At 39.2% G+C, this 26,998-nt stretch overlaps 1 protein-coding gene and 1 long non-coding RNA gene across 2 annotated transcripts in view; one reads left to right on the forward strand and one right to left on the reverse strand.

Annotated features, from left to right (window-relative positions):
• The window catches only part of grin2da (glutamate receptor, ionotropic, N-methyl D-aspartate 2D, a), a 95,978-nt gene extending 70,307 nt beyond the window's left edge, over positions 1-25,671 (forward strand). Inside the window, exons 5-15 of the mRNA XM_073858482.1 lie at positions 203-317; positions 1,095-1,300; positions 4,655-4,823; positions 5,018-5,171; positions 7,192-7,317; positions 7,515-7,744; positions 8,257-8,417; positions 12,938-13,125; positions 15,543-15,547; positions 16,711-16,938; positions 18,279-25,671. Coding sequence (XP_073714583.1) covers positions 203-317; positions 1,095-1,300; positions 4,655-4,823; positions 5,018-5,171; positions 7,192-7,317; positions 7,515-7,744; positions 8,257-8,417; positions 12,938-13,125; positions 15,543-15,547; positions 16,711-16,938; positions 18,279-21,278 — 4,582 coding nt within the window. The 3' untranslated portion in view covers positions 21,279-25,671. The remainder of the gene's footprint in view (positions 1-202; positions 318-1,094; positions 1,301-4,654; positions 4,824-5,017; positions 5,172-7,191; positions 7,318-7,514; positions 7,745-8,256; positions 8,418-12,937; positions 13,126-15,542; positions 15,548-16,710; positions 16,939-18,278) is intronic.
• Positions 1-26,998, reverse strand: part of LOC141351508 (uncharacterized) — an 87,238-nt gene that overhangs the window by 21,752 nt on the left and 38,488 nt on the right. The gene's annotated exons all lie outside the window — the stretch shown is intronic.

A 26,998-nucleotide genomic window follows, 5' to 3' on the forward strand; every position in this document is an offset into this window, starting at 1 on the left:
CACGAGAAGAGGTTTACTTAAAAGTCCCTTAAGTATTCAGCACCAAACACGCACACATACACACACTAGCCAGAGTGGAGAGGTGGCTAATGGAAGGCCCATCTATCACTCTTTATCTGTCTCTGCTCGCTCTCCTTCTCTTTATCACTTTCACTCAGACTTCTTCTTTATCACCCTACTTTTCTCCCTTCTCCTCCTGCAGGTTCTTCAGTAACATAACTCTATCCGGCCGGGACTATTCCTTCAATAATGACGGTTATCTGGCAAATCCGCTCTTGGATGTTATCTCCTACACTGCAGGAAGAGGCTGGGAGGAGGTAGGGGAGGAGCCATTAGTATGCTTAAATGCGTCTAGATATTCACGGTTGTCGTTAACTGCTTTAAATGCAGCACCCAGGCGAGCTCACATTTTGCCATGCCACTTAAAAGCAATATGAATGGGATGTGAAGAACGCATTTGAAACGGCACTGAAGGAGTCGAAGAATAAATATATGCAAATTTACATTACATTACAATACATTCTGGCCTGAGTTGCGTTGATTCAGTTCTTCATCTGTAATTTAATGTATAATAGATCTTGCGTAAGAGAACGAAATGTGCCAAAGTTATCAGAAACAAATCCCACTACTGCATCTTTTTCAAAGAATCGCAGCTTTAAAGCGTTTTCATTTCCTTTTGACCTGCTAAAAACTTTTGCTTGTTAAATTAACTTTAAAATGATTCATTTACAGTTCATAGTTTCTGTTTTTAAAGTACATACTTTATAATTTCCCACTTACTGTTTCTTTTTTCCAATAACTCATATTGAATAACAAAAGAAAATTGCTAAGGAAAGTGGACTTGAATGCAATTGAACGGCAGTTACAGATGAGTGCACATAAAGCATTTCTTGGCGAATGTCAATAAGCAATAGGAGATTTTGCAAGAGGCATTTTGGTATTTGTGCACAGTTTGACACTTTGAAATGTCGGTCTAACAACTGTGCCAAGCGTTTAAGGAAACAGTAGAATACTAAAAACGCATTTTCTGTGCAATTTAGGTTGAATCCAAAATGCTTCTGTACCATTTTAATGAAATCTCATTATGGCTGTAGGTAGGTTGGTGGGAGAACGGAGTGCTGCGTCTGCGTTACCCGCCCTGGTCCCGTTACGGCCCTTTTCTCAAGCCTCTAGATGATTCCCAGCACTTACGTGTGGTCACGCTAGAGGAGAGACCCTTCGTTATCGTCGAACCTGCTGATCCTGGTACGGGCTCCTGCATCAGAGACTCCGTGCCGTGCCGTCTGCCACTCAACACCAGGTCAGGGTTCAGTTTGGATTTTTCAAGTAGAAATGTTCAACCTTTGAGGTTATCACTTTGGGAAATGTGCCAGTGACTATGCAGATGTTGCAAATTACTTTCGCATTACCCCAGGGGCATTCATTTCCCTTTCTGTCACTAGCACTGATGGAATTTAAATGAATTAGAAATGCAAGGAGAAATGGAAGTGGTTGATCAATGATAGGTTTGCATTAGTGCACTTTACTTCATTTATTTAATTCAAATGGAGAATTTTCAGAGTTTCTCTGAATAATATAGTGCCTAGGTGAATCTCACAGAAACAGTCAAGAATATCTTAAAGGGGCCATGTCACCACACTTTTTAAAGATGTCAAATAAATCTTTGGTGTCCCCAGAGCACTTATGTGAAGTTTTAGCTTAAAATACGATATAAATAATTTATTATAGCATGTTAAAATTGCCACTTTGTAGGTGTGTGGAAAATGTGTTGTTTTGGGTGTGTCCTTTAAAATGCAAATGAGCGGATGAAGTGCAAACACTGATCACAATGATGGTGGTTTGTTGAAATTGAAACCCAATTGTGCTGTGAATTATTTTCTCTCTCTCTTTCTCTCTGCACTAAATGGCAGTGCTGTGATTGGATAGTGCAGATTAAGGGGTGGTATTATTATAATAAGAGCTCGTTATGACATCATAAGGAGAGCCAAATTTCAACAACCTATTTTTTCACGAGCTTGTAGAGAATGGTTTACCAAAACTAAGTTACTGGGTTGATCTTTTTCACATTTTCTAGGTTGATAGAAGCACTGGGGACCAAATCAGAGCACTTATATATTAAATATTGGAAAAAACATTTGTATATTATATAAATCTTCAGCTATAGCTTTTATACATCTTTGGTGTATTTGTTGTACTGCTGTTCACATGTCGCACCTAAAATGCATGGAAATCGATGCGGTGCGGACGTGCCTGGAAAAACACCACGTGCACGTCGCGACCGCGTCACTTCCGTGTCTACATTTGAAATAACGAACTTGAGTGTGCAAAAGACGCGATGAACATCCGTTTAGTCAATGTTTTGAATGGCAATTTTCTCACGATTTACAAGTAGTTGAAAACATAGATATTGATAGTAATCAGTTGGACAAAATATATAACTCTGGCCTAGTGTTTTTTTGATATTTTACTCCAAATATCTTACAAATTGCACCTTTAATAATTCATGGGCTGGTTTCACAGACAAGGCTTAGCTAAAGCCAGGACTAGGCCATAGTGAAATTAAAGGCAGGGTGCTTGATTTTTGAAAAAAAAAAACACTTTGTAGAGCCGATAAATGTTTGATGGTTTTAAAATCCGATATTCCGATATATCGGCCAGTTTTTTTTTCAAAAACGCATAAAACATTAACAGATTTCCCTAACATTAGTTATTTGTAGTTATTTATGAGTTTTAACTAAAATAATATAATAATGCATTTTAAAAAGAAACTTGTTTCTTTTATTGTCTCGTGACCAACTCACCATGAACTCACTTAACTCTCTGCCCAACTCTGGCTGGATCAGCAGGTTGCAGGATGTGTGAAGGATTATACGCGAGTGTTGCCAATAGGGAGGTTGTAGAGTGCCCTCTGGTGGACAAACTATACAGGAGAGAGTACGCAACTCGCAAGTTATGCAGACACGTGCACCGGCGAGACACACACGCAAAATAAAAGTATACCCTGCTACCTTTAACTCTACGTACTCCGCGACCGCGGGACACATGCGTCCTCATAGATCACGGATCAACAGCGATTCGTCCATTACTTTCCAAAATGCATCCGAATCGATACGGAAGGTGCTGTATCGATGCGTGCATCGTCAGGCATCCATGACGATGTATCATCGTTTCGATATTTTGAACACAGCAATAGTGTCTACTAATTGACATTGTTGCCTGGGTTGCGTATGTGTGGGGCAGGTCTATCAAAAGAATGTCCAGATACTATTGGGGTAGGGGCGTGTATGTTTGGCTGATTTTAAATGTCAACATTGGCTTTCAGAGATCATGCACCCCGCCTTTAAAGGAATAGTCTACTCATTTTCAATATTAAAATATGTTATTACCTTAACTAAGAATTGTAGATACATCCCTCTATCATCTGTGTGCGTGCACGTAAGCGCTGGAGCGCACTGCGACGCCCCGACAGCACCCAGCCCAGCCCCATTCATTCACTGGTACCATTTAGAGACAAAGCTAGAAGTGACCAAACACATCAACGTTTTTCCTATTTAAGACGAGTAGTTATACGAGCAAGTTTGTTGGTACAAAATAAAACGTAGCACTCCTCTAAGCGGATTCAAAAGAGGAACTACACTCCATGGCGTAATAGCATTTGGGAGGACTCCGACTCGCCTGAAAAGTCCGCTCCCCTTCTCACTCTCATAATGGGAGAGGGAGGGTGTTACTGCGCCGAGTCGAAGTACTCCCAAAAGTGCTATTACGCCATAAAATATAGTTCCTCTTTTAAATCCGCTTAGAAAAGCGCTACGTTTTATTTTGTACCACCAAACTTGCTCGTATAACTACTCGTCTTAAATAGGAAAAACGTTGATGTGTTTGGTCACTTCTAACTTTATCTCTAAATGGTACCATTGAATGAATGGGGCTAAGCTAAATGCTATCGAAGCGTCGCAGCGCGCTCCAGCGCTTACGTGCACGCACACAGATGATAGAGGGATGTATCAACAATTCTTAGTTAAGGTAATAACATATTTTAATATTGAAAATGAGTAGACTATTCCTTTAAGATGTTTAAGCATTTGTTTATAAACATGCCTTAGAAAAGGACGTTACTGGTGTTTATCAATGGCACTGGCATATTTTAAGATCTAGTGTTTGAAACTAAGGGGCTTATTTTTTAAAATGTCCAGACAGGGTTTATCTTGGAATGACATATCTTAAAATATATAAGAGCCATTGTTTCGTCACAAGATGCACACCAGTATTGTTTTTGTAAGGTGTGTTTATAAAAACAACGTACAGTAAATGTCCTAAGGCTAATCCTAGTCCTGGATTAATTTAAACCCTTTCCGTGAAACTGCCCTTTATGTTTTAAAGGTGAAATATGACGCATGTGTTTCTTAGTGAGATTCGTCTATTAAATTTAGAATAATGTTCGATCACACTTCCGCTTTCTCTGCACAACATGCTTGCTTTTAAAACATTAGAGTCTTAAGCTTTCTGCTGCTAGATTTTGTGTCGATTGTGTTTCTCAGCCTCAGGTGACAAAGCACTGAATTCAAAGCAGGCGTGTTCATTTCGCTCCTGTTGGTTTCTTTACATCATTTCTTTTTGTCAATGGCCTCTTTCGTTTTCTTCTTTTCAATTACAGTATGGTTGTCGAGGGCATTCAATCCATGAAACACTGCTGCAAAGGCTTCTGTATTGATGTTCTCAAGCGCCTGGCTAAAATAGTGGGCTTCACCTATGACCTCTATCTGGTGACCAATGGCAGACACGGAAAGAACATAGATGGAGAGTGGAATGGAATGGTCGGGGAGGTCAGACCTTCATTTTATTGATCATCTACTTTTTGACCTTGAATTATTTCCACCGTGTATTGTATTCGTAAGTCCATCGTAAAGTTTAAATATGGTGTTGTTGAAGTGCCAGGCTCAATACCCAAACTAAATAAGAAATTATGTTTTGTTTATAGAATATAAAGATGTTTTGCTATAACCCTTTTCCCCACCAGGTGGTGTCGAGGCGGGCAGACATGGCGATTGGGTCCTTGACTATTAATGAAGAGAGATCAGAGGTCGTGGAGTTTTCTGTACCATTTGTAGAGACCGGCATCAGTGTCATGGTCTCTCGTAGCAATGGCACTGTTTCACCATCTGCCTTCCTTGGTATGGGAATAAAGAGTGACACAGACTTCATTTTTACATGTGTACTTGTAGCTCAAATGGTTTAGCATTGCATTAGCAGCGCAAAAGGTTGTGGGATCCATTCCCAGGGAACATCCATATACAGTACACTTATAAAACGTATAGCTTGAATGCACTGCCAAACGTAAGTAAATGCATGCACATGTATTTGGCCCACACCTTAAGTTACTGTAAGCAGGGTTCCCACGGGACCTTGAAATTTAAAAAAAAATTCAAGGCCCTGGGAAGTTTTTGAAAATATACATGCATATAGATACAGGTCATTGAAGTGCTTGAATCTATTTTATGCAAAAGTTTTCTGAAGAAAAAAAAAACATATTCTCTGTGTAGTGTAGGATAATATCATAAAAATTCTAGACTTTTTAAGCACACGTGCTAAACTGTTCGCTTGAAATGCTTATATCTTCTGTATGCGAATGTTGATTCATAACAATATGATTTTTTGCATAGTTGTGTTTGACACATGAAAATGTAACACATTACAGTACGTATGTAACTGTTGTTCCTTGAGAAGGGAATGAGACGCTGCGTCTCCCTTGCCATACTTCCTGCGTCCCTGTAATGCTGTCTTTGGCAATATTTCAGATAGCGATATACTTCCTGCCTCCCGCGTCACCCTGTCTTTGTCATTAAAGGAATATTCCATTTTCTTAAAAGAAAAATCCAGATAATTTACTCACCACCATGTCATCCAAAATGTTGATGTCTTTCTTTGTTCAGTCGAGAAGAAATTATGTTTTTTGAGGAAAACATTGCAGGATTTTTCTCATTTTAATGGACTTTAATAGACACCAACTATTAACACTTAACTCAACACGTAACAGTTTTTTTCAACGGAGTTTCAAAGGACTATAAACAATCCCAAACGAGGCATAAGGGCCTTATCTAGCGAAATGATTGTCATTTTTGACAGGAAAAATAAAAAATATGTTCTTTTAAACCACAACTTTTCGTCTAGGTCCGGTCCAGCGCGGCCTAACGTAAATGCGTAGAGAGTGACGTAGGGAGGTCACGTGTTACATATATAAAACGCAAATTTGCGGACCATTGTAAACAATAAACTGACACAAAGAAATTAAGTATTAGTAATTAGTATCAGTTGACATACAACAACGTAGGAACGGTCCTCTTTCAACACACTTGTAAACACTGGGGCGGAGTTTCGCGTTCGTCTTCTGTGACCTCTTGACATCATGACGTATTGCGTGGGGTCACCTGGCGCTTCACGACCAGATCTAGACGAGAAGTTGTGCTTTAAAAGTGTATATTTGTTATTTTTCTTGTCAAAAATGACAATCGTTTTGCTAGATAAGACACTTATGCCTCGTTTGGGATTGTTTATAGTCCATTGAAACTCCGTTGAAAAAAACTGTTACATGTTGAGTTAAGTGTTAATTGTTGGTGTCTATTAAAGTCCATTAAAATGAGAAAAATCCTGCAATGTTTTCCTCAAAAAACATAATTTCTTCTCGACTGAACAAAGAAAGACATCAACATTTTGGATGACATGGTGGTGAGTAAATTATCTGGATTTTTCTTTTAAGAAAATGGAATATTCCTTTAAGCCTCACCATTGGTTGAATTTGATATACACATTACGACGCACTTAGCCCTGGAGGAGTCCCCAAAGTGTCAACGCAGTGAAGCTGCGCGAGTTCCCTAGAAAGGGAACTGTAACAATGTATCTTTAAAGGTAACACGATGTAACCTTGCTCTCACTTAAAACGTGTCCCCATATTTAGTCCTTGAATTTGAGGGTATTCGACCTGGAAAGTTCTTGAAAGGTCCTTGAATTTGAAGTTAACTAAGGTGTGGGAACCCTGTATAAGTGACTTACAGTAAATGCAGTGTGTATTAGGATGTGCCTTGGGAATCAAACCCATAATTTAATGATTTTTTAAGTACCTTGTATAAACTATAACTTAATAAATGTATTAAATGCAACCTAGATCCCTTTACATTGTTTTTTCCACCATTACAGAGCCATACAGTCCAGCTGTGTGGGTGATGATGTTTGTCATGTGCCTATCTGTGGTAGCCGTCACCGTCTTCATATTCGAATTCTTCAGCCCTGTCGGATATAACCGAAGCTTACAGAGCGGGAAGAGTATGTTGATTTATATAATCTCTGGGCGCTTATACGATATCAATGCAATCAGCAATTAAGGACTTGTTTATTACACTTTAACCGATTGTTATGGTAAACATGTTGTACCTTAAGCTGTATCCCCTTTAGGCTTTTAACATTGTGTGTGTGTTATAATAAGCCATGCATTATTTGTTTTCCTTTGTTGTCCTCCTCAGAGGTAGGAGGTTCGAAGTTCACCATAGGCAAGTCTATCTGGCTGCTGTGGGCTTTGGTTTTTAATAACTCTGTTCCCGTGGAGAACCCAAGAGGCACCACCAGTAAGATTATGGTGCTGGTTTGGGCTTTCTTTGCTGTCATCTTTCTGGCCAGCTACACTGCTAACCTGGCAGCCTTCATGATTCAGGAGGAGTACATCGACACCGTATCTGGCCTCAGTGATAAGAAGGTAGGCAATGATAACTTATTTATTAGTGTTTAACCCAGCGATAATATCAGGCTTCAAGGTGACCCTGACTTGTTTTTAAAGGTATAGATTTTACAGTATTATGAGCATGGTGATTGTAAATAAAAAGATTAGTTCATAATTGATGGGGTCATATTTATTATATGAGGTTAATTGTTATATAAAAGCTTTCCTTGTGTGAGCCGAGGGAATTTTTAAATTAAAACTTTCTTTTAATAATAATAATAATAAATAACATCATAGTCATTTGGATGCACACCATACATGTCTCATTTGAATTTAAAAAAGGGAGAAGTTCAGGACAAATTATGCAAATTAATCACTGCCCTGTTATAATAAAACAATGATTCATTTTTCGTTTGTTTTATTTGTTCCCTTTGGGTTTGCAGTCATGGTTAGTCAAATTAATAATTAACCGAATTTCAATGGCCTTAACTCATTTTTCAGAAAGCTTATGAAGTATCTCTCACCGGTGCTCCTCCGTTTGTTTTTAGTTCCAGCAGCCGACTGATCAGTATCCCCCCTTGCGCTTCGGCACCGTCCCAAACGGAAGCACTGAGGAAAACATACGAAGCAACTATCCCAACATGCATCAGTACATGGTGCGACACAATCAGAGAGGTGTAGAAGAGGCCATCGACAATCTTAAGACCGGGTGAGTGAATGAGGACTTTTTCATATAGAGGGTTCAAGTATAAAACTGCTAATGTTGGCACACCTGTGCCGCACATCAATACTATTTAAATTTTTTTATTAAGGGGTGGTTTCCCGGACAGAAATTAGACTAGTCCTAGACTAAATATATGTAAGAGCTGTCCAAACTGAAAACAACTTGCACTGACATATCTTAAAATACATCAGTGCCCTTTGTTTTACCTCAAAATGCACACAAGTAATGTTTTTAGTAAGGCATGTTTGTTAAAATGACTTATATTTTATAAACTAAGACCTAATCCTGGTTTAAGCTAATCTCTATCTGGGAAACCACCCCTAAGTATTTAGGGCAGAATATACTTTTTTGTTGTGATTATTATTCTCAATAATAAATTATTAATTGAACATTTATGTTGGATATCATATTGCTACTCATAGTAACACCTTGTAAGACGTGTGTCTTGAGTTGTTGGGAAAAACAAATACTATGGAAGTCAAAGGGTACTGTGGGCGCCAGACTTTGGTAAGACGATCATTGGTTTTCATGAGTCTTTTGACTAGTCGTCATATGCCAGCCCAGTCTCACGAAATTACGTACCTATAGTCACGCAAATTTTTGATTCTTTTTTGTGATACTATCATGAATTTCTGCATTTTTTTGTGATCGTACCACGAATTTCTGTTTACGTGTCATTGTCACGTATTGGTTACTCAATTTTTTGTCCTGTTTTCTTACCATTGTCGCTTCGGTTTAGGGTTTGATTGACATAAAATGACATCCTTACCTAAACCCAACTCTTAACCCTAACGTCATGCGACAATGGTTTAAAAATCAGAAAAAATAGTAGAAACCAATACTTAAAGTGACATCCTAACACAAACACCAAATCTAACCCTAAACCAAAGCGACAATGGTTTGAAAATAGGAAAAAGCAGTTGAGTAACCAATACGTGACAATGACAAGTTAACAGAAGTTTGTGATACGGTCACAAATAAAACGTGGAAATCCGTGACAGTATCAGAAAAAAAGAATAAGAAAATTATGTGACAGGTACTTAATTTCGTGAGACTGGGTTACAGCTGCATTGCGACGAAATGCAGTCATGAGACGTGAGAACCAATTTTGACGCAACTAAACCAGGATATTGTTTAAGTCATAGGATGACTTTAAGGCACTAAAGTGAGTAAATTCTTGGCTAATTTTCAGGTGAACTTTATATTTCAATCACAAGTCTGCAGACCAGGAACCTCATTTATAAAATGCTGCGTAGATGACGCAATGGAACTTGAACTTTTGCGCAATTGAGCAGGCAGTTTCAGATTTCCGCTTTTAAATTATGCATTATGGCGCTTTTCCATTGCATAGTACCCCATGGTTTGGTTTGGGTCAGGTCGGGTCAGCTCACCTCACTTTGGCTTGGTTAGCTTTTCCATCGAGTTTGGTAACACTTCGGCGTGGGAGGGCTTTTAGGCATGTTGTTATATTTGCCCTGCCTACTGCTGTGACTTTATAAGTGAGAGCGTCGTTGTACATCCCCATACATTTATTTATTTCTCAGTCTGCCACAAAATTAAAACTGACCACCACAAATAGATGTTTGCACATCGCGTTTATCACTACCTCTGTCTCACATTACAGTTTCTGTACAAACACCCGTGGCGTTGGTCGATGCGCTCCGCTGAGCCTCATTTAAGTTGCATTTAAACATATATGCGGATGTGCGCATCGCGAATTTGTTGCCACAAACTGCAAGTCTGAAAAAAACTGGTATGGTGTTCCTGATTCTGAACCTGTGGATGTTTGGGAACTTACAGCAGAGCACAGATGACAACAGGTTTACATGAGACAGCGCAAGCTAGCATGAAGCTAAAGCTAATCTTTTACATTATAGCAATGACGCTCGTAGTGATGATTCTCTCAGACCAATCAGTGATCTACAGTGTTTTTGCGTCACGTTTTGGTATCAGCTCGGGCCGCTTCGGACCCCGATTGAGATGGTACTAAAAAAAGTATCGGGTACTACGTACTGCACCCAGTGAAAAAAACCCAAAAGTAAGCTGACGAGACCCAAACCAAACCAAACTGTGGGGTACTATGCAATGAAAAAGCGCCATAATTAATGTCATAGATATATAAAAGAGCGCTTGTCAATGTTTAAACCATTTTCAAGCAGCAAGAATAGCTTATTTTCCAAAAACCTGCAGCAAACCTGCGCTAAGCACTTTTCCATGTCAAAGACTTTTCCATGGATTTTGGCGAACGCAAACTTTACAATCAAATCTGTGCATATACACGGCACGCTTTATAAATGAGGCCCCAGAAGATGCTTGTCCTAATTTAACTTTTTGGCCTTATTTTGAAAAATATGCATATTGTTTTAATCATTCGAAATCCAGCAAACTGAAATGTCGTGCTAGAACATCAAAGTGTTTGCGCTGTGTTTCTTTGAAGTGTTCAACTTAGCAAATGAAAGTCTCTCAAAAATTAAAGCCCTTCATCTCGAGCATTAATGCCGACCCTAAATCAGCCCACGGATGTGTTGCGTCCCATAAAATTAAGGTGTTCTTTTAGGAAGTGGGGAAAGCAGATGTGCACGCAAGTAATTGACGGATGTGGGTGACATGTCGGATCACAACAGAGGCGTTAATTATTTTCTTGGCTGTCGCCTTTCGTCTCCGTTTTGAAGAAGGGTGTTGAGATTGACTTTCATCTCTGGTGCAATGTCATTGAAAGGGCCAAACAGTCGCAAGGGATTTCTGTAATTTTTACTATTGTTGCGTGTTAGAGATAGCAAACGCTCAACAGCCACACTTTAGGTTCTTCACGCAACTTGCAAAATAGCAAATTGCTTCAATGAAATGAAGCCGCAAATGGCCTAAACTCTCCTTTCAAATGATTGCTGTAAATCTGGGCTTCTGATTTCCATAACTTTATGTGGATCAGAAAAAACTCAGGATTTGGGATAAATGCTAATAGTTTGCTGGTTTATCATAACAATTATTAACCGCTTTCAGTTTGACACTAGTATAAAAAACCAAACTTTTAAACAGCTCTGCTAGACTTTGTTTTAATGTTATACAAAGAATCTTTAAATATTTCATTTGGTAGCGTTTAATCACCAATAGAGCAATTCTGTAGCTGTGTATTATTCATTTGCTGCTCTGCATCATAAGACTTACTTATAGTTTCAGAATTATTAAATAGCAGTGTGGTATCATTAAAAAAGCTAAACTGTTCCTAGATCAGCATCTAGACGGTCTGAGTGTGTATATCTATGATTATGCCATCTAAAGCTCAAGTCCCACCACGATTGTGTTTTTAAAAAAGGTCTTGCTTGTGACTAGAGTGTAAAATCACAAAGTACATTCTTTGCATGCCTTGTTGTTAGGATTTCGTCACCCATTCATAAGCTTTTGATTTTGTAACAGTTAAAGTCATTCTTTTGCAGTACATGAAACTTTATCATTTCAAGACAACAAGGCAGGTTTCAAACGCACCATTAGTTGACTTTCAAAGGCACAGCGTACCTCGGCCACCCATCCAATTGGTTTCCGCCTTACTATTCTGTGTTACGCTGTGGAGCGGTAGTCCGCAATATCAAATGCCCGTCTTTGTGTGTACTTTTCTCTTGCTTTAACCTCGGAGATGTGTGACTCATTTTCCCCCAAGGGCTTTTTTGTTGGATATAACACTTCTGACAAAACCTGCCACCTTGAATGCTAATGTTGTACTCGGTGGTCTTGGAAAGCCAAGTGGAGCTTGTTAATAACCTCAAGGAGTGCTTAGAAAGATAGTCAAACGAAAGTAGCCAAATGAAAAATTCTGTAATAAGCTGTCAGTATTGGTTTGGGCTAAACAGATGTTGGCGTGTTACAAGGTGGGAAAATATGATCAAAAATAAGAGAAATGTCAATGCACATACTGCAAGCCTAAGTGGCGTATGGCCACAGGCCTCCTTAACTTTTTAAAAAAAGGATAATTTACTTTTTATATTTGCTGAGAAAACAAGTATTACGAATATGCAACTATTGAACTGGATTTTACCTTTAAGAGTCAATTGTAATAAAACATATTTTAAAAGCGAATCATCATACCAAACATCACACCTTTGACTGTCACTCAATAACTAATCTTCACTTTGGAAGTATGCTAATTTTTCCAATATACCCTCACTACAGATATCGCAGAGAACAATTCTGTCTGTTTTCAACTACAGGCCAATTTCAGGTCGCTGTGCTATTTTCTGTGTTTATTTGAAGACCAGTGGCTGCAAATGAGTCCTATTATACGCTGCTCGTTTCAACAAAGTAGGCAGCCAGACAATACAAGCGTTCTCTGCAAATATTCTCCCACAATATGCTCGCGCATATATTATCACATTTATGGCGAAGAAACAAAACGTGTCCTGGAAAACTCCAGAGTATTTGATTATCCGCCTGCAAATATGAGAGGAGTATGCATGCATGAAGTGGCTGTTAACCTTGCATAATTTCCTGCATGGTCCTTTATCTCTTTGCAGAAAACTGGATGCCTTTATATATGATGCAGCTGTCTTAAACTACATGGCTCGCAAAGACGAGGGCTGCAAAGTGATGACCATCGGATCTGGTAAAGTGTTTGCCACTACAGGATATGGCATTGCGTTACATAAGAATTCCCGCTGGAAACGACCGCTGGACCTTGCACTGCTACAGCTGGTTGGAGACGATGAGAAATCTCCACATTCGGCTTTGTTTTAGACTTCATAAATATTTGCTGCATCTATGTGCTGTTTTATATGTTAATCACTATTGAACATGTCAGAAACGGTATGAATGTGTTGATGGTGGACCTTAAATTTAAAAGCTATATAAAAGTTGAATTAAGTGTCATTGGGATAGTGTGACTGCATAAAGAGAAGAAAAGAGAAAAAGAAGTCATAGATCCTTTTTTCTTTATTCTCCTAGTCTTTAAATCTTCACACACCATAGTCCGAAATTTTTTTATGCGTTTTTTCCTATTCGTCATCCTAGAAAGTCGTCACCCACACTAACCTTGCACACTGAGTCCCAAGGGTATTAAGTAATCTATCTTTATTTAATGGAGTCTTTATAATGTTAGCACTATTCACTACAAATGGATGAATGACATTAGCAACAAGCTATTGTTAGCTAACCAGAGTACAAAATGGTATAAACTACGGTACACGAAGGTCACCGGTTCAAATGTCATGGTTGGCAGGTTGCGATTGAGGTACACATGAATAAGGCGCCTTATTGCCAGTTGCTCTCTGGGCACTGCACTTGTTTGTTATACTTTGTGGTGCAAAATGAAGCGGCTAACCTTGTCAGATGCTATTCTGGATTTCGGCGTTTGCTTTTACAGTGGCTCTAAATTGTTAAAACACCTCTCAAAATGCTTGCTACAGATGCGAGAAACGCAGAAAATTTAACATGACCTGAAATTATTTTTTATGACGGATTAAAGTTTGTTTTTAATGACGGACGAAAATTAGTTTTTATGATGGACAAAAGTTTCAGAGGCATTGTGAAACACCTCTCAAAATGCTTGCTACAGATGCAAGAAACGCAGAAAATTTAACATGACCTGAAATTGTTTTTTATGACGGACGAAAGTTTGTTTTTTTGACGGACAAAAGTTTCAGAGGCATTGTAAAAAACACCTCTCGAAATGCTTGCTTGCTACAAATGTGAGAAAAACTGAAAATTTAACATGACTTGAAATTATTTTTTATGATGAACGAAAGTTTGATTTTATGACGGACAAATGTTTCGGAGGCATTGTAAAACACCTCTCAAAATGCTTGTTCATGATGTAAGAAACGTAGAAAATGTAAAATTACTTGACATAATTTTTTATGATGGACAAAAGTTTGTTTTTATGACGGACAAAAGTTTCAGAGGCATTGTGAAACACCTCTCAAAATGCTTGCTACAGATGCAAGAAACGCAGAAAATTTAACATGACCTGAAATAATTTTTTATGACGGATGAAAGTTTGTTTTTATGATGGACGAAAGTTTCGGAGGCATTGTGAAACACCTATTGAACATGTCAGAAACAGTAAGGACCAGAAACACAGAAAATGTAACATTACTTGAAATTATTTTATGACGGACGAAAGTTTCGAAGGCATTGTGAAACACCTTGTCAAAATGCTTGCTTATGATGCGAAAAACATAAAAAATTTAACACGACCTGAAATAATTTTTTATGACGGACGAAAGTTTGAGAGGCATTGTGAAACACCACTCAAAAAGCTTGCTACAGATGCAAGAAACGCAGAAAATTTAACATGACCTAAAATAATTTTTTATGACGGACGAAAGTTTGTTTTTATGACAGACGAAAGTTTCGGAGGCATTGTGAAACACCTCTCAAAATGCTTGCTACAGATGTGAGAAACCCAGAAAATTTAACATGACCTAAAATTGTTTTTTATGACAGACGAAAGTTTGTTTTTTTATGATGGACGAAAGTTTGTATTACGGACAAAGTTTCAGAGGCATTGTGAAAAACCTCTCAAAATGCTTGCTCATGATGCGAGAAACGTAGAAAATTTAACATGACCTGAAATAATTTTTTATGACGAATGAAAGTTTGTTTTTATGATGGACGAAAGTTTGTTTTTATTACGTACAAAGTTTCGGAGGCATTGTGAAACACCTCTCAAAAATGCTTGCTCATGATGCGAGAAACGTAGAAAATTTAACATGCTTGAAATTATTTATTTTTTATGATGGACAAAAGTTTGTTTTTATGAGAGACAAAAGTTTCGAAGGCATTGTGAAACACCTCTCAAAATGCTTGCTACAGATGCGAGAAACGCAGAAAATTTAACATGATCTGAAATCATTTTTTATGATGCACGAAATTTAGTTTTATGAGAGACAAAAGTTTCGAAGGCATTGTGAAACACCTCTCAAAATGCTTGCTACAGATGCGAGATACGCAGAAAATTTAACATGACCAAAATAATTTTTATGACAGACAAAAGTTTGGAGGCATTGTGAAACACCTCTCAAAATTCTTGCTACCGATTCGAGAAACGCAGAAAAATTTAACACAACCTGAAATTATTTTTATGACAGACGAAAGTTTTGGAGGCATTGTGATTGACACAACGAGAGGTTTTGAACGAGACTTTCGGACTTGGTGTGCAAACATTATTACTCCTTTTGCTTGGGTGATGTCTCTTTAATTATGAATGTCTATGCGCTCTTCTCTCTCTCTGTATCTTTCTCTTTCTTTCTTTCTTTCTTTCTTACACACTTGCATGCTTTAATTGTTTTTTTATAATTTTGATGAGTTGTTCCTTCACGATTAAGCACTGAATGAGAATGGGAGCTGGGAGAGTCTTACTGAAATCTGATACGTGAAATTAGAAAAAGTGTCACAACAAATGAACGCAATAATGAATAGCCAAAGGGTCACTTTAGAAAACACCACAGTAGTCGAACAGACTGGATTTTTAATTTCATCATGTATTTTGATTAGAATTCTCATTAGGGTTGATTTTGGCTGTTTGAATAAATGTGATGAAACATTAAAATTTCAGTTCCCATGATTAAATTTCCCATTATTGAAGCTATTACCTAAGAGATACTTCAAGGCCGTATGGCTATAAATTGAAACATAATTAACCAGGAGGTCAATCCAGTCATGCTTGTATAGTTTATAAGGATTTAGGCTGAGCTTTCCTCATTATTTTGGAGTAAATCGATAATCGTCAACATAAAGTCTACATCTAAATGCATGTGTTGTGTTTTTTTTTCTGCCGAAAACATGCCCCGTTCGTGCCTGTATTTCATTTTTCCACAGTGACATTCTCACTTTGATAAATGCACTAATGGCTATTGTTGTGAGGTAGGCCCATCAGTCTAAAGCTTTCATCTCCAAACTACTCTGGGCTTGTCTTATCACAAGAGCCCTAAAACCAGGCCATTTCAGACCTCCATCAAAGCTGTTATTATTCTCCTCAGTTTTTCTTTCTTTCCTCTTCCCTGGCTCTCATGATTCTTTTCCCTTTCTCGGTTTTCTTTCTTTTCCATTTTCACCTTTTTGTGAAGACGGTCACATAAGCAAAGCTAAACCAGGATCTCTGCCGTCTGGAGATTTGAATTAAAGACCCACTTTTGGCAACAATAGTGTTCGAATCCTGTTCCCTTTGCAGGTTATTTTCTTCCTTTTGCATCCATCTCTATCTAATGCTCATCATATTCTCTTGGTTTGTAGGCCTGTGTATCTTTCATGCCTCTTATCCTCTATCATCTCTACCTTTATTTCAGATGAGATCGACATGCTTGAACGGCTTTGGCTCTCTGGAATCTGCCACAATGATAAGATCGAGGTCATGAGTTCCAAGCTGGACATAGACAACATGGCTGGAGTCTTCTATATGCTTTTGGTGGCAATGGGCCTAAGTTTGTTGGTGTTTGCATGGGAGCACCTTGTCTACTGGAAGCTCCGTCACTGTATGGGACGTTCTGGAGGACTGGACTTCCTGCTGGCTTTCAGTCGGGTAAGTAAACGCACTAAAAGCTAAAGGATTAATCTCATTGTGTGTTTGTATTTAAGACGTTAATGCACTCAGTTTCATTTTAAGAAAACAGTACTGAATAATAGGTGTAATTATTGACCTCTGCAATTAGTGTAGCTGTACTCGTAACAGAGTGTCTATGTGTGGATTTACAGTATGCAACACTGCTCTTTACTTTTCTCTTTCAGAAAAATCAATATATAACAACTTTCTCCATCTCATTTATGGACGTAATTGTACATGAATTAAGATGTTTTTGCCGCTGGGCTGGTTTCTTCCGCTTTTCTTTACTTTAACGTTTCTGCAAATGACTGCGTTTCACTCGTGGGTGATATTTCAATTGTTGAGCTTTAATGATAATTAAATATCACCATACGGAGAATGCAAATGACTTTTGTTAAACTCTCCGTCTGGGTTTAAATTTGTGAATAAATTATCCGTAAAGAATGCGTTTCTCAATTTACACAGAAATGTATGCTGTGCTCAGGGTGTCTGTGTGTGTGCGTGTGAATGCTTGGCAATTGGCATACAGAATGAAATTTTAATGGTGTTTTATCTGAACATATAATTTATTCAACTCAATATAAGAGAGTAAAAATGATTGTGCTTTGAAAAGATGCGTTGAACTACAATCATTTGAATAAGCAATATGAATATGAACCTGAAATATGAAAAAACAAATAAATGTCAACTGATTTGCAAGAGAAATGCTTACAGATTATACTTTTCATATTCTTGTTACCTGCTTGTAGAGAACAAAGACTGACACAAAATAATCTGTAAGAATCAGGCAATAAATCCATGGAATGGAACACTGTGGCACTCTATATAAATAATTCTCACATTTCTAAAATGTGATAGCACATCCAGCATTACCACTGAACACACAGAGGGATTTTATTAAAGCCCCGCCTCTCATAGAAATGGATAACAGAGAAAGCAGATGACAGAAGATGGATCATTTATTAATTCTGTATTATCTGTCTTATAGTGTGAATAGAATGACAATAACTTAAAATTCTCCCTGCAAGCAAACACTTTTTAAGAGGGAATTGTAGGGCAGTTAAATTTGATTTGATGGGACACTCACATAGTGAGGTCAGCATAGCCATTACCTCAGAGAAAGAATAGCTAAGCTTACAGTGTGTACTCCCGCATCATCAAAGCACAGAGTGCTTTATGACTTTGTTATTATGGTAATGTTTCAAGTCTTTACTGAAAAATTTTTCAAGCTTCTAAATCTGTCACAGAGGGTAATGTTATAATATCCTATGCCTCAGAACTATTTGCTAAATAAATTGTTTGCTTGTTATTTCTTACAGGGAATGTACAGCTGCTGCAATTTTGAGGATGAAACAGCTCCTGGAGGTTCCCAAAGCACACTTTCTCAATATCATCATGTCTCTACAATTCCTCCTCCTCCACCACCTCATGTGATCTCTACATCTGTGGCCAATCCCCCCATCCCTATGGCACAACAACAGCAGCAGCAGCAACAACAACAGAAACAACACCACCAGCAGCCGCCGCCATTATACAACGCCCTTCTCCCTGGCTCAGCTCCATCAGGTGGACATTCTGGCATGGCTCTAGGGCCATCAAACAGTCCCATTCTTGGAGCGCCAATGCCTTGCTCTACATTCCTACCACGCCATGATCGGAGATTAGCTGTGGTGGATCGGTGGACGCGTCCGAAGGTGGGCCCTGAGAAAGCTAGTGGTGTAAACAGTGGGATTACAGACTTAACACAATTTCAGAGTATGCCCCCTCACTGGGGTACAGGAGTAAGTGGAGGGGAGGGGAGTCTGGATGAGTACAAGAGATACTATGGCCCAATTGATCCTGAGGGTTTAGGGGTCTCTGCAGACTCACAAACTATAGTAACTCAAACTCCAAAAACTAAGCATCGAGGGACAAAATCCACTGTAAACCCAAGGGAACAAGCTAAAGGTCAAGTGCCCCCTGGGCACTTACCCATTAACCCTACTTTACCACATCCCACTTCACCTCAACAGTTCTTATGGAGGAGAAGCAGCTTCTCTAAAAGGAAGGGCTCAGGGGGCCCATTATATGAAAACATCCTTCCCCTTGGAAGGAGAGGTGGTGGCAGGCATGGAATGAGAGATGGGGGTAGCAGAAGGGGACGTCGCCCTCCTCCCCTTCCTCTACCTATACCTGTTCCCCTCTGTTCCCCCACCCAAACTCCCCCCTCACCTTCTCCATCTGTTTGCTACACAACTACATCTTCTAGCAGTTCTAGCACCTCCAGTTCATCCTCTTCCTCAGAATCAGTCTCACGATCCAATTCTCCTTCTTCTTCATCTTACACGTCATCACAGAGTTTCAGGTACCGGGAAAATGTGTATGAGGATTATGACACAGAGCTTACAGAGGAGTCAAGCTTGCTTTTGGGGAAAAGAAAAAGTCGTTCACGTATGTCCTCTCGATCGCTGCCCAGCAGTCCTCCACCACCACCAATACCACCACGCAAACCTGGCCCACAGAAAGCGCAGATGCGAGACAGGGCAGGCAGTCAGCTCGCTCAACTTCAAGAGTGGTGGGCATCTTGGGGAGAGAAAGAAAAGAACAGAAGAACAGTTGGTGACAGAGAAGTTAAGGAGGAGAAACGACATCACAAGGAGAGGGAAAGAGAGAGAAAGAGGAGGAAGAAAGGTAGAAAGAAAAAGAAAAGAGAAGAGCGTGAAAGAGAAAGGGAGCGTAAAAGACGTAAAGTGAAGAAGAAAAAGAAAAAAGAGGAGAAATCCAGAAGAAAGGAAAGAGAAAGGCGATCTGAGCATGAAGAGGGAGATGTTGACAAGAAAGATGTTTTTGAAAAAGTTGTAGGACAGGAATACACTTCATATCCTGCATTAAGGCGAAGCTCTTTTCGAAAAAAGAGTGAAAGCTCTACAAGGAGTTATGATTGGGATATTACCAGGGATGGAGTAAAGAGAGAGAGGGCTGATCAAGGAGCTGAGGATGAAGAGGGAAGTAGGGGAAAGGAAAGGCATCACAGAAGTCCTAAATCACATCGCCACTCCAGGCCAAGGTCTAGCAACAAACATTATTCCACCTCAAACAAACCTTCTTCAACTGTCAAATTTTGGGCTAGTGGCAACCCAACTTCAGAGTCACCATCAACTTTTGTACCCCTGCTTCCACTTTCTAAAAGACGAAAATCTGTTGGAGCTGAGAGAGATGAACGAGTAAGAGGTGGAGAGAGTCGCCCCCTCTTGGGAAAGAATGAGATGGGTAAAGCTTGTTCGAGAGAAGGGCTGTCATTTCACGAATGGGATTCTGAGGACCAGGAAGAGTCAGAGGTGGAAAGAAGAAGACCAGAAGAACAGGGGAGACGAAGAGAAAGTCGAACAATGGACTCAGAGTCCGACAGGGATAGAGAAAAAACTGTTGAGATATACACAGATGATGAAGGTTCCTCAGGAGAGTTTGGTAAGTTTGAGAGATATTGGGAGGGTCACGAAGGAAGAGCAGTTGGAGGCATTGGTGGAGGAGGATGGTTTTTTGGCACTTACCCTTCCAGAGAGAGAGGAGGAAGTATAAATAGTAGAGATGACTCATATTTGGGATGGGGTGGTGGAGAAAGCAGCTTGGGGTTTGGAACAGGATGGGGATCAGGAGGCTTAGGAAACCAGCGGCCTCCCGCTCCATTAACTCCTCCTCCCCCTCGAAGATATTGGTCTGTAGACAAGTTACCACTTAAGACTGAAAAGAAATCTAAAAGCAGATCCCAAGAAAAGAGTCGTGGACACACGTCTTGTTCCTGCCAGTCGCCCCATCACTCTGCCAGCACTCACTCCAAATGGAATCGAGTGACTTCTCGGAGTCAGGAGGAGCTACTTCCCCACTGCCACAGTTTCAGCAGCAGTGTAAGGCCCAAACGGCAATCGTCCAAACCAGATCGGGTTCAGAGCCAAGCAAAATCTGGAAGCCAGTCCAACCTCAATGCACAAAGGTCGCAGCGTTCAGACCGGTCTCGACAACCACCATCTCCTCCTCAGAGTCTACCACCATCGTTGCCCACTCCAATGGTCCCTGCACTCCCGGCACCCCCAACGTCCTCTCATCATATACATGTTCCTCCACCTACCTCCTCCTCCTCAGTTTCATCGCCTTCAGTTGTCTCATCCACTCCCGGTGCACCACAGCCCTCTTCTCTATCCTCCTCTAGTGCTAAGCTTCAATATCAGAAACTGCGGTCTGTACCCCAAAGGTATCAATCCCCACATCTTCCCCTTAAAACCAAGAGTCTGTGCTCTCGTCGAGGCTCTGCCCAGTTCTCCAGTGTGGAGAGTGAGGTCTGAGAAACATGATTAAATGAGGAACATCAGCAAGCAGCCTCAATGGGCAATCAAATCACATGCTCATGCTACAAACTGTTAACTGTTCATAACAGTTGGGTTGTTTTCGCTGGGACCCTCCTCTTGCACAAAGCTATAATGCTCCTGGATTGGATTGGAATGACATTTAAATTGTAGCCCTTTCTCTTTACTGGTGTAAGAGTGGTACTGCCATGCTGACAAATTTTGTTGATGTTAGCAAGGCTATTCATATGGCTATTTCCTCTTATTTTAGGGGGGCTTTTAGGTGGCATGTCAATAATATGGGTAAATGTGATTTTTCTTTTTTTTTTGGAGTGTTTTGCTGCTCGGTGGCTCAGGAACGATTTTTCAAGGGGAGATTTCGAGGTCAAAATACACAGTCCTAATGCCCCACCCCATCTTCTTTTGCTCTCAAAGTTAAATCATGGCATTATTGTTATGCATATGTTCAATATATCTCAAGGGAAGCATTCACAAAGGAAAGTAGCAATCCATTCTCTCTTTTCTGAGCATATTCCTTGACCTCCACCTCCTTCCACAAACTAACATATTCCATTCTGTGTGTTGTTGTCAGTGTCCCTAAACCTGGAAACAGGGTAAGTTAGCCATGACTGATCACACAATGGCTTACAGAAGCTGAATGCCAAACTTAAGTGGAGCTGATGTACTGTCCTGTTACACTGAAATCATTACACAGGTCCTCATGATTCATTAATTTCCCTTGAGCAATACATAATTAACTACAAACGACATTCAATACATATATTTTATATTATAAAGTTATTTTATTATATATGTACATATATATATAGTATGTTTTGTGATCTGGTTTAAAATAGTTGTGTTCAGTTATTAAAAATATAAGCACTGTGCTGTATTACAGTAGGGCACATCTTTCAACTACCTATAATCGGTGGCAGCCCTTCCCCTCTTGACTGAATGTACATGTCGCCATGACAACACAGTGTGCTGCAACCAAGAAGACACTTTTAAGATCGTAGCTTTCTGGAGAGACACCTTTTTGTCAGAGCCAGTTAGGGTAGTTTTGAATGATGATGTTTGGAGTGCAAGTAAGACAGGGCTAGCCATACTGCAACACTGTAGTCACTAACAACAATGTCAGTGAGCGACAAAAGACATGTCATTTTTCAGAGAGCGATAAGTGAAAAAGAGCGCTGTTTACAGTTGAACACTGTGTTTTTACACCGTTTTTTACAAGCTGCTCTGTTCTGTCATTTATAAGGCTCAGACATGATATTCATACTTGCTTAGCAAGTTTGCTTACAATATACCGTGTAAGTAGCAGCAAGGTACAACTAGTCAATTGAGAACAATTGTAAGTTATGCTTTTCAGACATATCTGTTATTTAGAAAGTAAGCCAGATTTCTCTTTTCGAGTTTTCTGTTAACTGTGAGGAAAATACTGATAATCAGGTGGTTTGGTTTTGCTTTCATCATTAGCCTAAAGCTAGCATATTTGAAGTGATTGCTATAATTGACTGTGAATATTGCTAAGGGCATATACGTGTTGGCAGCAGGTCTGAGTCAATTATGTTTTATTTTATTTATTTATTTATATTGCATTTAAAACACATGTGGCCTCTCTGTGTTTAATGTTTTTTGTGGTTTTTTTTTTAGGTTTAGATTACTAGGTTGATTACTGATGGTTTTTTTTTCTTGTATGTTGACTTGACACTTGGGTTAGGGGTCCAACTCCTAGAGCTCTCAAGCTACCAAAACCACAGAACTTAACACAGTCCCTCAGGCTATTCAGTTTTTTTAGACTAATCAGAGCCCCTAAGGGGACATGGAGCAAAAATTAAATAAAGTTTAGTTTTGCGTGCCTTCACGTGAAACTTTTGGGTGCGCACGTGAACTTTTGCGTGCTTACGTGAAACATTCGCGAGCACACTTGAAACTATGTAACTTTTGCTTTCACGTGCGTACGCGATAGTTTCACGTGCGCGCACAAAAGTTTCACGTAAGCACGCAAATGTTTCGCGGGAGCACGTGAAACTAAACTTTAGATTTTTTTACTCCAGTGTCACCTTAGGGGCTCGGTACATTTTGCCCTTGCAAACAGTCTGATTTATATTTGTGAATTTAAACTCCATCTCATCCACTCTAGACTACTGTGTACAGTTAAAGAATTCCCCCAAGAATAAATATTTTGTCATTAATTACTCACCCTCATGTTGTTCCACACCCGTATGACCTTCGTATCTTCGCAACAAAATTAAGATATTTTTGATGAAATCCGAGATCAGCCATAGACAGCAACGGAACTCAAGGCCTAGAAAAGGCAGTAATGACATTGTAAATTAGTCCATGTGACTACAGTGGTTCAATTTACATTTTGTTAAGTGACAAGAATACTTTTTGTTTTCATAAAGTCAGTCTGCAGGCATGCGTTTAAGTGCGTCGTGCGTCAGCCATAGACATATATGTACATAGATGTCCCATTAACGTCTCGCATCTATGGATTGGCTCAGAAAGCTCTCGGATTTCATTAAAAATATCTTAATTTGTGTTCTGAAGATAAACAAACATCTTTAGGGGGTGAGAAATACATTTTAATGGCAAAGTTGTAATTCTTGGGCGAACTAACCCTATGTAAAATCTTTGGATTACATCATGAATTAATAACACTTCTATTTAAATGCTTTTAAAAGCTTTGTCAAGCCAGCATTGTAATTTGTCTTGATAAAGTTTACTTGTTTACATTTTAATTACACTGTATATTGTTACTTACAGTATGTATGTGTGTATTTATGCATTTATTTATGTTTCAAGTGCATATTTGACACAGAACTACGCACAGGCTAATTGTTTTCGTGTGCTTGTAAATGCGTCTGAGCCATATTACGCTTATTTGTCGTATGCTGAGCTTTTTAAAAGTAGTACTAATTAATTGGGGTATATTTTGTTGTCAATGGGCTAACCAGTAATGTCAAGGGACTATAGAGTAACGTATACAAAAAACATTCGGAAAATTGGGAAGGCAGTAACACAAATGACCAGAAGGAAAACACTGCCTCGCTCTCACAGATCTCAACGTAATTCTGAGTAGTTTATCTTGACATTAACATTAATATTTGGCAGCTTATATACGTGTATCCTTTGACTCCAACTTTGTTGTGTAATACTTGTCTGGATTACTTTATATATAGATGTACCTCATGTATGTGTTCGTGAAGTTTAGATAGCATAGAGAAATAGCTGTTCAGCAAAGCACTATAGCTGAAGACAAAAACATTGTTTTCGAACATTTTTCGATAATTAAGATGTGTTTCATGTAAAAAAAATCGCTTTCGAATTCCCTTTCCATTTCAATGCACACATCAATTCAGTAGACGGCTCCGATGAAATGTTTGGGCTCAACCGGCAAGGGCCTTAAGTTAAGATGATGCTTTTTATTTTCATTTTTTTAATTGAATCAAATATCAGGCATATTGCACAAAGTATATTAGGAAAAAATGCCACCATGAATCTTAAAAAGGCCTTTCTCTATAGACACGTGTCTTGTTGTGTTGATTGTGTCTTTGACAGTAAATGTTTTTGTTCGTTCGTTACTTTGTTTATTACTCTAAAGATAAGCAGCAGCATTTAAATATATACCTATAGTAAAGAAAATGATATATTTCAACAAATAACATGCATATATATATATATATAGTTATATGTAATGTTTATCTACTAAATTTTTCTCTTTGAATTAGTCTTCTTTTGTCTCTTTGTCCTCTCTCTCGTCTCATAACAGCTGACATCAGAGACCAGTCTCCTACTGTGTTTTAATGAATGACATGGCCACCCATCGACCACAATGAATTTATGTTGCGAATTACCCAACGCTGTGATTGAGGTGTGTATGTGTCTCAGTTTTGGAAAGTTGAGAAACGACTTTTGAAGATAAACTTGCAAAACAGCCGTAGGCTCCCGACTGTGCTCACTATGAGCATCCATCTTGGGCTAGCGAGTAGGTTTTAAGCAGACAGCCACTCTTCTGAGGCACGGATTGAGCCCGTATAGCATCAAAAGCTTCGCTGTCTGCCCGAGTCTGGGTCACATGATGTGGTACGTGTATGTGCGCTCTGTCTGTGCCAAACTGCAATTTTATGCTGAAAACACATTCAAACACATGCAATGCTGCTCTGTAATACTTTATTATAATGTAGCTGAGCAGAGCCAGTTATGTTTTACGCCACTCTGTGCCAGGACGGTAGTGTTCCCCCCGGTACCACTGTGTTAGGTTCTTGTGCCATATTCCTCGACGTAGAGGAGACTCACGGGGGGTCACTCGCTGGGCCGTACGACCATGGGAGACTAATACTATGCTGTGCTGCGAGCAGAACAGAATAAAAGACTTTTAATACAACAGTGTTTGGTCTTTTTTGTCATTCTTTGTAAAAAACTTTTAACAAAATCATGAGTAGGTGGTCACTTTTATCAATGGAAAAAAACTACAATGCATTTTTAGTAGCGTTTTACATTGCACTGTTGGATCTGTTGCGGATAGAAAAAAAAAAGAAGTACAAAAGAGATGTCGGTGTCTCATCCTCATGCGTTGTTTCCCCTAGACGGCAGTGAGATTAAATAAAGAGCGAAGGAAGACTCGAAGTCTCCGGTTGATAATATCACATGTAGGATTCCTCTAGGGAAGCTCTTTCTGTTTCAGAAGAGATTTGAACATCGTCTGTTCTCAGATTTGCAATGATACCAAAGTCTACAACGAAAAGTCACATTGAACTAGTGCATCCTTGTTAAAAGTACAGGCATGAACAATATGAGATGCCAGACTGGTTTATATTTATTAGTGCTGGTTTGGTGCTGATCTACAGTAGCTGGACCAACATGTTTCTGGTTCCTGTAACTCAGTTGGTAGATAATTGCATTAGCAGCGCTGAAGGTCATGAGTTTTGATTCTGCGTAACACATACTGAAGGATGTATGGATTAAGTGCCGTAAATTAGTTTGGATAGAAGTGTCTGGCAAATGTGTAAATGGAAATTTGATGCTGGTTGATATAGGCAGTCTTGATGCTTCTGCTCTGCATTGTTAAAAGTGAAAAGTTGGATCAACTTAAAAAATAACTTTAATTGGTAAAACCTAAAAATAAAAAAGTTAAAGGGACACTGTACTTTTTTTGAAAATATGCTAATTTTCCAGCTTCCCTAGAGTTAAACAATCGAGTTTTATCGTTTTGGAATTCATTCAGTCGATCTCCGGGTCTGGCTGTACCACTTTTAGCATATCCTAGCATAATCCATTGAATCTGACCAGACCATTAGCATCACGGTCAAAAATAACCAAAGAGTTTCAATATTTTTCCTAGTTAAAACTTGACTCTTTTGTAGTTACATTGTGTACTAAGACCGACGGTGCAGCAGGCGCAATGATAACACGCAGCACCCGAAAATAGTCCCCTTGGTAACTTTCAATAGCAGGGAACTATTTTCGGGCAGTGCGCAACATCATTGCGCCCGCTGCAGTCATGGTACGGCAGCAAAGCCCTTGATTATTATGTCAGAATGAGAGTATAGTTCCTAGCCATATCTGCCTAGAAAATCGCAACTTTTAATTTTCCATCGGTACCTGATGTAACTACAGAAGAGTCAAGTTTAAATATGAAAAATATCAAAACTCTTTGGTCATTTTTGAGCATGATGCTAATGGTCTAATCAGATTCAATGAATTGTGCTAAG

Source organism: Misgurnus anguillicaudatus, chromosome 20, assembly GCF_027580225.2.
Source record: "Misgurnus anguillicaudatus chromosome 20, ASM2758022v2, whole genome shotgun sequence".
In the NCBI taxonomy this organism is placed as follows: Eukaryota; Metazoa; Chordata; class Actinopteri; order Cypriniformes; family Cobitidae; genus Misgurnus; species Misgurnus anguillicaudatus.